General features: G+C 35.5%; 1 protein-coding gene across 2 annotated transcripts in view; it reads left to right on the top strand.

The window, feature by feature from the left end:
* The window catches only part of CNTN6 (contactin 6), a 270,512-nt gene that overhangs the window by 222,319 nt on the left and 29,665 nt on the right, over positions 1–18,528 (top strand). For both annotated transcript variants that reach the window (XM_038565825.1, XM_038565826.1), the window contains exon 12: positions 140–267. In XM_038565825.1, the coding sequence (XP_038421753.1) occupies positions 140–267 (128 nt within the window). The remainder of the gene's footprint in view (positions 1–139; positions 268–18,528) is intronic.

Raw genomic sequence — 18,528 nt, 5'->3', positions numbered from 1 at the left:
AATCAAGAATAGAATAAAAGGAAAGGAATATGCTCATGGTTTTAGTAATGTTTTAAAATGAAAATATAAAATGAAAATAAATGGTTAAGGCTTAGTTTTGAAAGCCTTACTATTGTTAATTATTTTATTTTCCTTTTAGAGTGTTTCTCTCAGAGGATGGCAGCCTCAAGATATATAACGTTACTAGGTCAGATGCCGGATCATATACTTGCATAGCTACAAATCAGTTTGGCGTTGCAAAGAACACTGGCAGCCTAGTCGTAAAAGGTATTTTATTATCTTCATTTGTGCTTGATGAACATTAGAGATATGTATGCATATCACAACATCTATCATAGTGTCAAGCCTGTACCATATTGTATATGTGAAATATTTGATTTCACAATTTATTTAAGAGTTGTGTTCCCATATTCATTAATAGTATGTTTACTTTGCCAGTGGGATACCATGGCAGATGTGAATACTTTGGCAGTTGAAATGCTGTCAGTGGGTAATTAAACAGAATTAAAACTGGCACCTAAAACATTTGAATTTTCACAAATGCCTTAGTGCTGGAAGCTTATGGACATTTTGATAAAGTCAGTTGATAATATTTTTCTTTGTTAAATTTCCTTCAGAGACTCTCATTTTGTATGAAATTTTTACCTGGGTATAAGGTTGCCAAGAACATAACCAGTTCATTTATTTATATAACCCTAGGTGCATAGCTAGTGAAATGCAGGCCCTCTTGAATACAGTCTAATGAGTAGTTTGTTTCAAAGAGAAAAAAAAAATATGTGTCCGTATAAGTCATTATTATATTCCCAACATAATAAACCTATAAGCTCACATAATTTGTGATGATAAAGCTGCATACTCTATTCTTCAGACTTTCAAGCTTCTATCAATCCAAATGTACCTCCATATATCACCAAGGGACATAATTAGTATTCAAGTTCTACTCCTCATCTTTGCTACTTTACTTTGTTGAATCTCAGCTCATAAAACTAGTATGTTTACTGGAAGCCATGTTACTTTTATCATTTCATTGCCTCCTGGATGATTAAAATGACTGTCTTGAGAAGGTGGTTTGAGCAGCTAATTAAGCTCAAATAATTAAATTCAGCAATTGGTGCTTTATCATCATTTCTATTAAAAATAAATATATTAAATAAAAAGTAGTTAGTGACTACACTTCAACTATCCTTTAAAATGTCTCAAGGAAAAAAAAATACCTACCTTTATCCCTGGAAGATATTTCTGCCAACATTGTCTTAAGCATATTACATTATGCCTGCTGACAATTGTCTGAAACACTCAGGGGAAATGTGATTGATGTAACTTGTGTCAAAATCTAACCAGTGTGACACATTTTGAAAAACTTTACTTCCTTGAGATTGTATTGTCATCAGATTTTTAAGACAGAGATGGACTTAATATTTCAAGGAATGTGCTATGTAGCCATATCTAATGATAGGATATCTCTCCAGCAAATGTTTTGTACTATCCATATACTGAAAAGCTTAAATGCTTTTTTAAAAAAATAATATGTCCATTTAGGAGGAAAAAGATTTCTTACCTCATTTCAAATTAAGAAGGTGTGGGTGGTATGCACTCATTTTAAAATATGAAGAAGTTTAAAACATGGTGGAGGACAGTATCACAGTTAATTTTTTCAAGAATGGAGAAATCCAGAGAGAATTAAAACATAAAATGTAAAGGGTAGAAAGTATCACTAGTAGAAATGTAGTTTCCCAATGAAAGTTCCTATGAAATGCTGGTGATCCATGAGATGGACCAATGGTTTTACAGCTAAAATACGGTGATGGAACCTTTCATCCTAGAGATTGGATTTGGGGGGAGGAAGTTATTGGATATATTGGATTCAGCGAATAGTTTCTCTTTCTCAAATGTCTCAAACATATGGCATCATGATGCTGTCCTTTAGCAAACAATGGGTGAAAAGTAAAAGGAGACTCAAATGAATATGAGTAACTCTGGAGCAGCTGGACTGTGCTTAATTCTCAAGGTAGCAGTTGGATATTTCAGATAAGTAACATAGCTATGTTTTTTGTAGATAGGTTCCCAGTTCTTAGGATAGAAACAAGTTTATCCGTAATTTGAGATAGTCCATAAAACACATCATAATCCCCAGGTACTCAACTCTTTCTACAAGGGAGAAAATGACGAAATAAGATTGCTCAGTTTGAAAGAAGATAAAACAAGGCAAAACACAAAAACCCAACGTAGTTTTGTTTATTTCTAGTGTTCTTTGCTGGGACTATTGGAACAAAATTATCCCAATCTGTACTCTTGGTCACCTTAATCTTTTCCACTCTTCCTTCCTCGGTAGGATTTTTCATTTTCTTACATACTGTATAATTCAGTTATTTGTAACATCTATGGTTTTGTCTCCAGCTTGCCCTTCTTCTAGAAAGAAGCATAAAGAAGGCAGGAATGTCACAAATCCTATAACAGTCCTGGGAACTGTATATGTTCGATAATTAATTATTGATTAAATGAAACTATTTTATTCTACCTCCTTAGTTCTTAGCAAATTTCTGTTCTGACTTTTTTGCTCTAAAATATAAAGGTTTTTTTTTTATTTCTCAGGGGGGAAGCTTAGGATACTTTGTAATAAAGAGGATCAAAGGAAAATAATGAACTTCTAAAATGCTTTCACTTTCCCTATTTTAGGGTTTGTAGTTATGTATTTCTAATACATAGAGAACTCCTTATTCTGCAAGGGGGAAACAAATGTGAAGCTACATGAAAATCCTACAGACTTCATGGAGAGAACTCACTGTTCCAGTATTTTCAGCACAGAGAAGAGAATCATTTACATATGCAAAAAGGGCATATATCAATATGCATGAATATCAAGTAATTCTCACTCATTTATATCTAATAATGAGAAGGAAATTGTGTTCATTATTTTTGATCTTCATGAAATACCCACATTCCATTTTAAGGGGGATTTATTTGCTTCTTGTCATTGACAAGAACCACATATAAAGAAACACATACACACATAGTAACACAAAACACATACATTTAAAAATAACTACATAAACACAAAATGTATAAAGTACAAATAAAAGTATCTTTAGAAACTTCATTTTTTATTAATCTGTATTGTATGATTTTTATTAAACTATGAAAATACTATGTAAATACAGGTCTAAGATAAGTCTGTTATTAGCATATCCTTTTAACTGGACTTCTAATTCTCTTTCAAGTAGTTACGTTAAAGGTATTACTGACAAAGAATTATTATTTTACAACCCACAAGTTTATAGGTTTACTTTGAAGCTTTAATCTGAGAAAGAATTACAATAATATGCATTGATTCAACCATTTTCCTGACTCTTAAGACTGTAGTCATCTGGTTGTTTAAGATGATCTAACGTGTGTGTGTGTGTGTGTGTGTGTGTAATTTCTTGTCTATAATGTTCATCTGATTGTCACTACAGAGTCAAATATAATTTTGTTTCTCACACCAAAATCAGCATATGGTGACCTTACTGGTAATAGGGTGGTAAGGAGCAAATGAGAAATTTCAGTAACGCTGATAAAATAAACCTCTCTTTGAATTTACTGATGAACCTCAGTCATGCAAGAAATGTTGTTGTTAGATAACATGTAAAAAGATAATAGTTACAAGAGTAAGATATTTTCCAGCTTAGTTTTTAGCTGATATGGCTTATCTGTGTTAAGGGGATTCTGAAGTTATCTGCACTGTATGTCAGAGATTTCTATTTCACTCATGCAGCAGGATAAAGCCATTTCCCATTCAAACATTGGGAGTGCAATTAGCACCAGCATTGCCAGAGACTCAGAAGATGCCCATTGTAATCTGAGGACATGTTCCATAGGCACAAACAGGAAATCAAAAAGAGAGAGTTTAGGTGTTTTCATTTTGGAGGATTTGTATAGAATTACAGTGTGTACACACACTTAAGAGGTATATAAAATCACATAAAAGGGGAAATTATTTGATCTGGCATTTGAAAAATTATTAAAAAGCAGAATAACAGCAGGCTATAAAAATGATCTTGTTTGCAGGCAACATTTGTTTTTGTTTCCCCACTGGAGAAGTTTTGGATGTTCAATTATAGGCCTCATTGCTTCAGCATTATTTTCAACTGAAATGTCGGAACTTGGAAAAGCATATCTAATGTGCAAATTAAGTTTATTGCTGCTCATTTAGTTGTTTATTCTTTGTGATAGAAGTCTTTATTATACCAGCGTAGAGAGTGGCCTATCCATTTTCTCCAGCAGAATGATGGTGTGCACCATTATGGTTCTATATTTACTAAGAGAAATACCAAGATAGGTAGATAATTGGAGGCTTTGTGGCTTCAAAAGGGAGTTTAAGGGATTTGAGGTGTTGAGCCCAGCTTTATTGAGAAGCTCAGCTTTATTGAGTAAACCAAAAGTACAATTTCACAGAAATGACAAAGCACATTGGAATACATGGGTCATATTTTAGTGGCTGAAAACACCACTATGGAGAAGTCTCCTGGCACTGCTAATATTTTCTTCAGAATGTTTAATTATGCACTTCAGTTTTCCACAAAGAATGATTTAAAGCATTTTTATAGAAAAAAAACTTTGATTTAAAAATTATTAGTGGAAGCATTATTCAGGTGAAAAAATACATAGTGAATTTATATACTGGCTAGGAATTTTCTTTCCCCTACAAATATTGAAAATCATGCTGAGTGAAATCTTGACACTGGAATTCCATAATCCCTTCAAGTAAAAATGTAAAAAAAAAAAAGAAAAAGAAAAAGAAAAAAGAATAAACAAAAGACCCCCCCAAAACATTTATTTAAGCAAAAACAACATTGATGTTATTTTGATCTGTAACAATTTAGTCCACTGTCTTTTAGAAATGTAGCACATATCACTCTGATAAAATTTCCAGGTAGGCTGAACAGCTGTTTTTTAAAAATATGTGTTTGATAATATACAATGGAAAGGACAGATATTAATGAATTTCAGGTCTGCACCTTTTGTTTGTTTGTTTTTTTATTGTCCCAGACATTTTTTGCTGAATAAATTCAGCCCAAAATGGTTAAGTTTTGTTTAGTTTTGTTTATTCTTTTTTTTAAGATTTTATTTATTATTTATTCATGATGGACTGAGAGAGAGAGAGAGAGAGAGAGGCAGAGACACAGGCAGAGGGAGAAGCAGGCTCCACGCAGGGAGCCCAATGTGGGACTCCATCCTGGGACTCCAGGATCGCGCCCTGGGCTGAAGGCAGGCGCTGAACGGCTGAGCCACCCAGGGATCCCCAGTTTTGTTTATTCTTAATAAAAGTAGGAAGTGTAAAGTTGGTCATTCAAGCTAAGTGGAGGAAGCCAGACAGATGAGTATACACCACTTCTCAAAGTCATGAAGAGTGCAGACTTAGGAATTAGATGAACTAGCTCTATTACTAACTAGCATGAGGTCTTGAAGAGTTTGTTTTTACTACTACTGGTGTTGTATTCTTTATTACTATTATCATTAACCACCATTTATTAAATATATACTATGTTCCAGGCACTGTGATAGGAGCTTTATTATACATCATCTCAATGATCCCTCACAACGCTGTGAAGCAAATAATCATTATCTTTTTACACAAGGGGAGACCGAGGCATAGATGGCTAAAACAATTTGACCATGGCCCTTGTATTAGTAAGAACAGAACCTTTTTCCTTCTTTTTATCTTCCATTGAATTTATATAATAGTAACTGCATGAGACACATGCAGTTTCACGTAATATTGTTTCAAATCCATTGGAAATAAAAACAAAGTGACTTGCAAAACTTAGTACTTTTCCTAAAAACTTCAGCTTTCACTTATTAGAGTTCAATATCAATTAACATTCTTTTCCATTTGAGGTGAATTTTACATGTAATGAAATACACAAATCTTAAGTGTATGTTCGCTGAATTTTGGCAAGTGACCTTTGTATCCCAAACTCTGCCAAATACAGAACATTAATATCACCCTATAGCACTTTCCATCCTACTGCTTGGTAATCCCTTAATTCCTGCTCCCACCCAATTTAGAGAAGCAACCACTGTTAGGATTCTTTTCTGCCATTGATATCCTACATGTGCCATCATACAGTATATTCACATGCTTTGATATCTGGCTTCCGTCACTTGGCTTAAACCATTAGGTATCTACTTTCTGTTTTTACTGAAAATGAATGAAACAAAACTTTAATCAACAGCAGGTTTAGTCTGTGCAGTAAAACATATCTTGAACTGTAAGTATTTTCGTCTTCACTTTCTCTCCCCAACCTGAACACATGTGTGCCGTGAGTATTTGGAATTGGAAGTTTAGTAATATGTCCTTGATTCCATTCTGATGCTAAAAGAAACTATTAGGCTTCCCGCAGCTTGAGCCTTCTATTTCTAACGTGGCATAGTGGTCACTTACGTTCTAGTGCCATTTTTTAGGGATAATGTGTATCATTACGATGTAAAAGACCCTCAGGTGCAAGTTCTGTTTTCAATCTATGGATCTTTAATACTCAAGGAAGCAGTTAGCAAATTCTTTCAAGCCCAGGTGAGGGATGGGTCTGGAGGAGGGCAGTGCTGACAGGGAAAAGAGTAATCAGATGAACACAATACACCCTGATTTTCATCTTCTCGCTTTTATTTTCTCATTTTGTCTGCCCTCCTCTCCACATCAATGTTCAGAAGAAAACATCCTCTTCCTACTAGATCCTGTGGCCAGGCAAAATAAAATTTCCTAATCCCATTTCCTGTCAAACTACAGAATTCTTCAATCTGATGTTTTACTATGGCACAGCACAGAGTTATACTTGGAGGACAGAGTGAACATTACCTATTTATAACAAATATAAATGTGATGTCATAAATAGTCATTGCCTATTATGTATTAGCAGCTTTGAAACTGAGTAGTTGGCATATCTAATTCAGCAAGCAGAATCTACAGTGCATGCTCTTTTTAAATAGATGTCAGACCCTGTTTTGATTACTTGTTAATATAAAAGACCTGTGTTTACATTTTACATTATTACTTGCTATGGAATTTCTCAGTGTTACCTTGCACAATACTTAGACATATTTTCTCATTTAGACAACTCCAGTTTTAGATAATTACTTTCTCTAGACTATGATTTGTTTCTTTTATTCTGGGTCCTTGGTAGTCTTTTCATATTTCTCCCAAATTATTTAAATATTGAGGCGAAAGATAAATGGGTAATGGTACCTGAAGGTAAACTGGAATATATTGGCTATGGTTACATTGTGCATAATTGATATTATGAAATTAAACTCTACTCTGCTTGTAGTGGAATATACAGACTTTAATCAGTAAAACACATGTCTGAGCAGATAAACCTTGCACTTGACCAAGAGGATAGAAAACATCCAACCCTTATGCAAGTATATGTACGAAGAACGCTATATTATAAAGATTAAAAACTCCTCCATTTCTGGCTTGCTAAAGAAGAAAATTAAAGACTCCATCACACTGATTTCTTTGTGTTTGTAGGTTTTTTTTTTTTTTTCTATCTCTGTACAGGGTTTATTTCAGAGATTGACTTTGATTTCCCTGTATTTGCTTCCCCTAGAATTAGTAATTGTCTTGTTTTGTTTGCTTAATTTTCAGTGGACTTAACAATAATCCATTCCTTAATTTTGTCTTCCTTGGCTCCCTTCAATATCAACCTGCCCTTCTGCATGGGAGCCTAGTTACCTAAACATCATGCCTTTCTTGATATGCTCCCTCATATTGGTAGAATGCAACTTCCAATTGATTTTTAAGAAAGAATTCAAGAGGAATGTAATTTTTTGGAGATCTTTCATGTTTGAAAATTTATTTATTCTATGCCTACATTTGATTGATGGCTTAGTTGGAAACAGAATTCTAGATTGAGAATCGTTATTCTTAGCAATATGGAGATGTTACTGTGCTCTGAAAGCTGAAACCATTTTGATTTCTGATTTGTTTATGACATCTTTTCTGTCTGTCTCTCTCTCAGTTCTTTATTCCCAGGGTTCCACAATTGCCTGATGATGTGCTGTGGTGTAAATCCATTTTCAGCCTTTATACTGGGCATTTGGTCCACTTTGCCATCCCGAAAACTCATACTTCTTTAACCTGGAATGTCTTCCTGGATAATTTAATAGTCTATTTATTCCATTGCTTTTTCTATAATACTTATTAGTGAAAAAGTTAGATTTCCTAAACTGGTACTCTAGTTTATGTGTGTATGTGTACGTATATATGTATGTATGTATCTCTGTGCGTAGTTTATTATATTTTATATATTTATAAATTTAGATAGTAGATACAGTTTGTAAATGTGTATATGAACTGTATGTATTTTTGTCTGCCTCTCCTATTGTCCATTTAATATCTATTTGGTCCTACCCTCTGGAAATTTTTGATTTTGCTATTTTTTTAATGTCTAAGTGTCCTTTTATTTTCTGACTTACATAATACCTTTCTTCCCTTATGTAATACCTTGCACTTTTTTTGTCTGTCTGAAAATATTGCTCCCCCATTAGTGAAAACCAGGTGGTATCCAGCGAGGGCTACGTGCTGTTCTACCAACTGATGCAGGAGCCGCCCCGGTGCCTGTGACCAGCCCTTTAAGCCCTGGCACCTGTGAAGCCCTTTCAACACCCTTAAGCCCCAAGCTCCCCATTTACCTTAGAAACGTCTATTTTTGTGTCTTTTTAATCGGGGAGGGGGGAGGCGGTGGTTGTAGCTCCCATTATTTTTTTTATTAAAAAGTAGCCCTCCACCGGGAGGCTCCCCTGTCTCCCAGCTCCATGTACAGAGCTCCCCAGGCCCCCGCCCGTGTACAGCCCCCAGACCCTCTACAATCCACTTTTTGTGAATAAGTTTATTAAGAAAAAAAAGTTTTTTTTTTTACTTTTTCTTTTATCTAGCTTCATTTTCCTCCATGGCTTCTGTGGTCCCAAACTGCCTTCTCCTCTTTCTTTGTTTTAATTCCTTTCCTTTATCAAGAGGTATACTAAGATACTTTGTGAATCTTGTCTGCTCATATTTAAGAATGGGACACTAAAATTCTTATAGAAAGTTCTGATCAAGTCGGCGGGGGCGGCATTTAATACTGGACTTCACACAAGGATGATCTGGCCAATATATATCCTTGGAAAATTTTAAAACACTATTTTTAGGATTTTCTCTTAGGTTTATAAAATCCACATCTTACAAGCATTCCCTCCCCCTTCCTACCCTGCTTTCCTGCACAGAGAGCAAAGGCCGGACAGCCAGCCCCTCAGAGCTAAATGACATCACAAAACATGGATCTCAGTCCTTACTATGTACATGTTCCTTAATTTCCCTGTTTTTAGTAAGATTCCTTCATCTTTAACCTTGCTTGGTACTGAGCAGTTAGTTCAGAGACCCTCTGTTTCATATCCTCTCAAGAGAATAATTTGCCAGTCTTCTCCTGAGCCTGAGAAACACTACAGAGACCAAACAGTTTCCTATTCATAAAGTCCAAAAGGGGGGTTGACATGTTCAAGGATTTTCTTCTCTGCCTTCCTCACAGCCAGCATAGGATTGAGCTCTATGGCAGATCAGTTAGAAATCATTTCATTTCATTCCAGCTTCTCAAATTTTGTTTCCCCTTTTGATCTCTGTTTTGGTGGATTTAGGTCTTAGGAAAAATTTCTTTTGGCTTCATTTACTAGATGTTTATAAAAAACTGAAAATGAACACTGTGTTTAATCAATTATCTTCATCAGGATATCATATATCTTATATTTTGTAGTGTAGTATTTTTCTTTACTAACATTTACAAAGAGTCAAGCTTTAATTATTTCTTGCTTAAACAAAATTTATCAAGAAATCAGTAAAGCACAGCTTGGTTGATACTGGGTCACAAATCCAAATCTTCCACTTTTGTTCTAGCTATGATTCCCTCTCATGTTCAGGGACAATTTCCTCTCTCTGTCTCTGTCTGCCTCACTCTGTCTCTTTCATCTTTATTATTTTGTGTAACACACTATCCCCACCAGAATACTTTCATATTGTTATTCTCATCATTTTAAAAATAGATGTTTTCTGACCCTACTTCCCTTCCAGCTACAGCCATATTTGACTGTTCTCCTTTATATCAAGACTCTTCAGAAGTTGTCCAAATGAGCTTTCTTTTTCCAATCTTTCTGGTCAACTTTGTTTTGAATCAATGCAACCAGGCTTTTCCCCTACCGTTCCATCAACACTGCTCTTAACAAGGTGACTAGTAACCTCCACGTTGTTAAATCCAACAGTCAGTTCCCAGTCTTCATTTACTTAACCTTTCAGACTATTGATCACATCCTTCTTGAACCACATTCCTCACTTGGCTGCCTGCACACTGCATTTGTCAGGTTTTCCTTTTACATCTTAAGTCCCTCTTTTTCCATTTACTTTGCTGATTCCTTTTAATCTTACCCATTTCCTAAATTTGGAGTGTGCCAGGGATTTGTTCTTGAATGTATTCTCTGCTATATCTACTCCCACTCATTTGGTATCTTACTCAGTTTCATCGTGTTAGTACCATCCACAAGCTAATTCCAAAATGATACATTCAGTTCAAATACATACCTTTCTCCAAATCCACCACCAATTTATCATCTTCACTTAACCAATTTACTATATGCTAATATTGGCCTCTTAATTCTTATTTCCAAAACTTGCTCCTACTGCAGTCTTTCCCTCTGTATTAATAATAGTCTGTACTGATATTTGCCAGGCCAAATCCTTTTAGTCATTTTTACTCCTAGCTTTCTAGGAGTTATCCAACAGATGGCCTCAACATCAATATACATTTAGAATCTACTTCTCACCACTGCACTTAACTAAACTTTAGTCAAACCACTACCATCTCTTTCCCAAATGTTGTTGTTGCACAGAGGTGCTTCACCATGTTGATTTTGCCTCCAGGGGGCTTTAGACATTGTGTGGAGGTATTTTTGGTTGTCACAACTGAAGGATCTACTGACATCTAGTGGGAAGAGGCCAAGGATACTAATAAATATCTTGTGATGCACAGGGCAGCTTCCTCACCTCACTCTGAATCCACCATACATACATGCAGTGAAATATTATCTGTCTCAAAATGTTAATAATGTTGAGGTTGAGAAACCCACACATGCAACCTCATGATTTGTCTTGATTCCATCAGGTCTCCCTTTTGAAACAAGAATGTTCCTATTAAAATGTAAATTAGATTTTTTACCTCTTATGATGGAAGTCCTCTTAGTTCCTCAGTTCAGTGTTGTTTCATTTGCTTAGTATTCATACTAATGTACACCTGAAAGAAGGTAAGGATTTGATACTAATTAAATGGTTTTGAATAAAAGACTGAATAAACAATTAGTATATTTTTATGTTAAGGGTTTCTACTTCTGTCAAAAGAATAATTTTTCTCCAATGTTATCAGTTATCATACTGTTCAAAGTATTATCTAAAAACTTGATGATAAATGGCCTAAATGTTTTCAACCCTTACACAATCTATTATTAAGCATTAATAATATTTGGAGAAACTTTTATCCTGAGTAGTTGAAGTAGATTTATCAGACCAATGTCACACCATAGAAGCCACAAATATTATTAAAATCTTTTAAAAATAAATAAAAACTATATTTCAAAGGAATTATGATAGTAACTAAGGTGCTTGCAACATGAAGGACAATATCCTAGGGAAAAGAAATGCACAAATAGGTGATCCCCACACTCCCCGGTGTTTTTTTCCAGAAACTTGCCACTTCCCAAGAAGTAAAATTAGAAATTAAAAAAGGAAAGAAAAGAAAAAAAGCAGAAAGCAGAAAATGCCTCAAGCAGAAATTATGATAGCCTCACAGTGCAAGGAAGATAAAAATTGGGGCTCAGAATTAGCCAGATAAAATGAAGCCTACTGCACAACTCCATCTTGAGTGGAGTCATCTAAAGGACTTTGTCCTGGTGATAAAAACAGAGCAAAGTTGACCAGTGCTTAAAATGAGTGACATTCAGACTCCATTCATATCCATTCCCAACTGGGTTCTGCTGTTTTTAGTTACTTGATTAAACAAGTAAATCTTCTTGGAAAAAAAATATAACAAAGTAAAAACATTTGCATTTTGATGCACAGGACCTTGTATTCAGTAAAATGTTACCAGGAATAGCTGGAACCAGGACCAAATGATCAAAACTCAGAGGAACATCAGACATTAGCAATAAGTCACAGCTGACAGGAATATGAAAGTCATTAGACAAGAGTTTTTAAATAATTGTGATTAATATGTTAAAAATAGACGACAAGATGAATTTCAGAAGGGAAATGGCATGTATTGGGATGCCTAGGTGGTTCAGCGGTTGAGCATCTGCCTTCAGCTCAGGTTGTGATCCCAGAGTTCTGGGATTGAGTTCCACATTGGGCTCCCCAAGAGAAGTCCTGGTTCTCCCTCTGCCTATGTCTCTACCTCTCTGTATCTCTCATGAATAAATAAATAAAATATTTAAAAAAGGAAATGGCATGTAGTAAAAATCAGTTGGACAGAGGAAAACAAATACCATATGATTTCACTTATATGAAGAATCTAAAAAAAAAAGGAACAAGTGGAGAGACCCATAAATACAGAGATGGTCACCAGAGGGGAGAGAGATGGAGGGATGGACAAAATAGGTGAAGAGAATTAAGAGGTACAAACTTCCAGTTATAAAACCAAGAAGTCATGAAAATGAAAAGTACAGCATAGGGGATATAGTCAGTAATATTGTGATAACATTATGCAGTGACAGCTGGTGACTGCATTTATCGTGGTGAGCACTGAGTAATATATAGAATGTCAAATCACTATGTTGTGCACCTGAAACTAACATAATATTGTGTACCAACTTTACTGCAATAAAAAATATCAACTGGAAGTCTAGAACTGAAAAATACAAAAGCTAAAACTAGGAACAATATAAATTGATTTAATACCAGATTAGATGTGACAGAGAAAAGAATTAGTAAAATGGAGGATATGTAAATAGAAAATATCCAGACTGCAACATGGAGATAAAACGCAATGGGAAGACAAAAAAAGAACATAAGGAGTATATTGGATATGAATAGTTCCAACATATGTGAAATTGTAGTTCCAAAAGGAGTGGAGAGGAGAAGGAAAATGAGGGATGAGTAGTGTGTGAAGAAATATTTGTCAGAGATTTAAAAAGACAACAACTGAAAATGACAGCAGCCATTCTATTCAGGAAATTATTTGAGCCCTAATGAGGACAGACACAAAGGAATGTTTAAGTAAGCACATAGTAGTAAAACCAAAAGAAAAGAGGAAAACTATCCTAATAAAAAAGATACTTATCTTCAAAAGAACAACAATAAGCCTGGTTGTTGCGATAGCAACAGAAATAAGAAAATCCGAACACTGAGGAATGGCTTTTTTAATGGGCTGAAAGACATTCATGATAAGAATTATCTTCCCAGCAAAAATACCCTCCCAAATGAATACAAAGCAGAGATGCTTTCACACAAACCTCTGAGAACCCGTCACTAACAAATTGACGCTAAAAGAAATGCTGATGACACTCCTGATGACATTCCTATAGTTAGAAAACCTATGATCCCAGATTGAAGCACGTAAATGGAAGAAGAAATTAAGAACCATGAAAAGTGTTACTATGTTAATGGGTACGTTAAATTGAGATTTGAGGAATTACAAAGAGGACCAGATTTAAAGTAATTATTTGTAGTCTTCACAAATTAACTAGTGAGAGAAAATATCAGAGAACTTAGTCACCTGTTTGAAGGGCTATTTAAATACTAGTTTTCTTTATGTTGGTATCTTAGCAACATTTCCTATAATGTCATAGACAAATGAAGGTAATCACATGTTTGTACAGAGTAAGAAAGGTTTGGTGATTTTTTTTCCTGTTTTGTCCATCATTTGAGAGAAGTTGGTAACTTCAGAAATACCTGAACAGTTATTATTCTGAACAGTGACATTGAAAGATTATTACTCACAGATGAAGGTTTCAATTGTTGTTGAGTTGAAGGTACAAAAGAAACAACTAAAAAGTGACCAAAAGGAATATTTTCTGGGTGGTCAAGGAAAGGCCAATTACACATTGGATTGCCATCCCTTACTTTCTAAAACATAGTTAGGGTTCAAAATATGGAATAGTGTTTGGCCATTGATACAGGGAACAAGCTTCATTTGTGTTTAAAGAAATTATGCTAAACAATTCTGACCGAAGTTTTAACATCACTTCTCATATGTCCTGAGGTACTCATAACTAAAGATGTGTTCTGGGAGCATCTTTGGCTATTAGGACTATGTGAATTTGAGTAAAGCTGTTCATCAAAAGCATTATATATTTTATTAAATCTTTCCTTTTACTTATTAAGAATAGGATTGTTAGATAAAGCTATTTTTATACGATTTGTATCTCACTAAAATAGATTGAAAAAGGAAATATTAAAATTCTGTAATTTTATGAACTCTTCATGAATGTTTGTCATTCATATTTAGGATAATCTTCAAAAAGTAATATATCCTCATCACTTTAGAAGCTAAATGGGAAAGATCCTTCCTTATTTTGTATGCACATATTCACTAACCTCATCATTTTCTGTTTATCTTTTATTATTATTATTATTGAGAATGACAACAGGAAAGTAGAAAAAATAGTGTAAAGAACTCCCATGCACCCATCAGTCAGGGTTGTTAATCATCACTCATACCCAACTTTGTTTCAGCCATACCCTCACCTTCTATTTCCTCTACATCCACCCCAGATATCTAGAGGAAAATCACAAACATCATAATTCCATATATCAATATTTCATAATGTATCTTTAAAAGAAAAGGGAGTCTTTTTAATATAACAATAAATCTAGTTTTCTTATATTACAAAATTAATCATTATTCCAGAATTAGATTTCAAATTTACATGATCATCTCATAAATATGTATTTCTGTGTGTGTATGTATGCTAAATAAATACACACAGATAAGCACATATGCATGTATATATGGATGTGTGTTGATCCTTTTTAACCATGACAGTCGTATTTTCAAACATTTTTTTTCAGAATCTCTTATATCTCGAAATGTATTTCTTTTTTGAAGATTTATTTATTTATTTGAGAGAGAGAAAACACATGTATACATATGCAGATGTGGGAGCAGGGGGACAGGCAGAGGAAGAAAGAATCTCAAGCAGATTTCCAGTTGAGCAAGGAACCTAATTTGAGACTCAGTCTCACCACCCTGAGATCATGACCTGAGCTGAGATCATGACCTGAGCCAAAATCAAGAATCATATTCTCCATGGACTGTTACCCAGATACCACTCTTATATCCCAAGATGTATGAAGAGGTGTCATATGGATTAAAACTGCTCCATTTTTAGTAAGCGTAGGAAATCTAGAATTAAATATACTTTTAAAAGTTTCTTTAATCCAGAAATTCTCAGAGCTTTTAATATGCTAAAATGTACTGTGAAACTCTAAAAGCAGATATAGTATACAGAATTAATTACAGTTAAATAACCTTGAAAGTCCATTTTTATGTATTTATTTTTGAAGCATTACTAACCAATAACATTTTACTCACTAGGACTTTTTCCTGGCTCTAAAGCATTAGAGACTTCCTGACAATATATTTACATAACTTGGATTTTCTTTAAATAGAAATTTCAGATTCAGATTTCAAAACCTGAGGCAGTATTTCTCAAAGCATGGTCCCTGGACTAACTACATCAAAATCAACTGAAAAAATGGCATGTTAAAAATCCGTATTCTCCATTTCCTTCACAGATCGTCCTGATTCAGTATTTCTGGTAGAAGTGGAGGAATTCACATTTTTAACATGTTCTCTGAGAACTTGTTATGCATGTTAAAAAGTTTAAATTACTAGACTAGAATTTCTACAAATACTTAAGGAGTTTGCAAGAAGATTGAAATGATACAGGATGAAAAGGAACAGCTATCTGTATTTTGTTTCAAGAGAAAGAGGCTTAAAGAATTTCAAAGTTTCACAAATGATAGGGTCTAGCATAGTGGACTTCTTTCCTTTTTTTAATTTGTTATAATTCAGGCCATAATGATCTCACTTATCCATAAAAGCCGGCAAGTGCTGCAGTGTTAATCATGAGCTTTGGGCTATTACACCTACTGTACAGGTATATATATGGACTCTTAGGAAAAGAGTAAGGAGATGTGTGTATACATCCCTGTGCTCCCTGAGACTGATTTGAATGGTTTGAAAAAAAAAAAATCTCTGATATTAGAGTTCCTTAAGAGTTTAAGTGTTTGCACAGGAGGACTCATTAATGAACTAAAGCACAGTCCTTGTTCTTTTCCTAAAATAGTGTCAAAGAGTCTGTATATTTCTGGCAGAGAACCACTCTCCCATTCTCCACAAATGTGATTTTTGTCTCTGTGGGGTATCCACTCTGAATTCTGAGCCTGGAGCTGTGCGTGGTTATAGAAGAGAAGGCTGTAGGATAGCAATCAGCGGCCTTGTGGCTCTTGCAGAACGACCTACACGGGATTAGGACAGGTCTGCATTTGGTGTGGCATGAGGATACAGCAGTCAAGAGTCCTTGGCCAAGCACCCCCACCCCACCGGAGAGTACTCACAGGGAACTATGCTCAGACAACCATGTAGCCCCTTCTTTTGCATAAAAAGTGGATTCTCACAGAAGAGACTTCTTTTTATATATAATCTATTTTTTCATCCTACAGATATCAGTATGTCTCTATACCATTGCCTTTGCTTCCTAATTTATATTTATTTTTTAAAAGATTTTATTTATTTATTCATGAGAGACACAGAGAGAGAAAGAGAGAGAGGCAGAGACACAGGCAGAGGGAGAAGGAGGCTCCATGCAGGGAGCCCAACGCAGGACTCGATCCCAGGACTCCAGGATCACACCCGGGGCTGAAGGCAGCCCTAAACCGCTGAGCCACCCGGGCTGCCCTATTATTATTTTTAAATTTGAGAGAGAGAGAGTGAGCAGGGCCAGGGCGGAGAGGCAGAGGGAGAAGCAGACCCCCCACTGAGCCAGGAAGCCCCATACAAGGAAGGCTTGATCCCAGGACCCTGAGATTACTACCGGAGCCCAAGGCAGCCGCTTCTCGCACTGAGCCACCCCAGGTGCCTCTCTGCGTCCTACATTCAATGCTTCCCATTTTCTGTCAGAAAAAAAAAAAAAAAATGACATCCAGGACTGGCTGCATGGGTGTGTGGCTCAGTCACATAGGAGTCTGCTGAGAAATGCCCGTTTTGGTGTTTAGCCCTGATGTCACTGTCTTGAAATTCTTAGTCGTCTTGTCTCTGAGGTTGTACTTTGTCAGGTGAAGTCGGATGGGAAGGCGGAGTGTGCTCCTGAGCAGAGGAAATATGCGCGTCCTTCTGATGCAGAAACCCACCGCGTGCAAACAGGCTCCGGCCCACTCACCCAGCAGGCGGTGTCCGGGCTGGAGTGGGTACCGGGGCAGCCACGTGCCTCCTGGCAGTCGGGGGCACCGAGGCTCTGAGAAGGGGGGGCACATCGGCACCTGTGGTGTGATCTGTGTGACGTCTGCAGAAATGAGTCTGCAACCTGAGCACCTGAACAGGATCTGCAGGGTCCAAGCGGTAAACTTTGTCTGCAAAGGCTTGCAAAAATAAAAGCCTGCACATGAGCATTGCAGTGAGGCATATCACACAGTTATTCAGATTCTTCAAAAAGTTTAGCGTGCGTGGCTTTAAAAATTTGTCCAGCATTGCAAAGCTAATATCCAAAGGCTTAGAAACAGAAATGAAATTTAAAGATTTTTCCACTCAATGGAAAATAACACTATTTTTATAAGAAGCTCCAGGTGAACCAATTATTAATGAGTGTTTCCTCGTAATTGAAGATAAGCAACAGAATGCATAAATAGGCATTTTGGATTATACACAAGTCATTAAGGCACTTTTAGTTTCTTGCACAGCCTTCAGAAGTTACAGGGTATGCCGGAAGAACATTAAAGTCCCATTGTTTAAATTTACATTTGAAATTTAATTCAGACTTACACGAAAAGGATTTGTATGAAGAGTTAAATCTCCTAGAAAAAAGTTGTTCCCCGGAATCATCAGCTCTAGGTGTTCTAAAATTTATATTTCAAAATAACTTATCAGAAATGTATTTCAATGTTGTCACATCCTATAAACGACTCTTTACAGTTCTGTAAGTTATATCAGCAGAAAGATCCTTTGCAAAATCAAAAATTACTGAAAAATATTTGTGGTTTTACATTAGTCATGAGTGACTGATGTCAATTGTATCCATTGAAAATGAAGTTGTTTAAAAACATAAATTCCAATAAGTAAATTTCCAGAAACATGAGAAAAAGCTTAGAGCAAGCAGGATAACTTTAATAAAGCATTATTTAATGTATTATGTAAAACTGACACCAAAAATACACTTCTTGCAATTGGCAAGTTTATGCTGTCTGTTACTCATGTATTGCTATTAGCTTATTACCTTTTATATGTTATACTACATTTTTAAAGCTACTTGTTTTATATTTAGTAC

The sequence above is a fragment of the Canis lupus genome, chromosome 20, assembly GCF_011100685.1.
Source record: "Canis lupus familiaris isolate Mischka breed German Shepherd chromosome 20, alternate assembly UU_Cfam_GSD_1.0, whole genome shotgun sequence".
Taxonomy (NCBI): Eukaryota; Metazoa; Chordata; class Mammalia; order Carnivora; family Canidae; genus Canis; species Canis lupus.
Note: the sequence above shows the minus strand (reverse complement) of the source record. Positions and strands in the feature narration are given on the sequence as shown.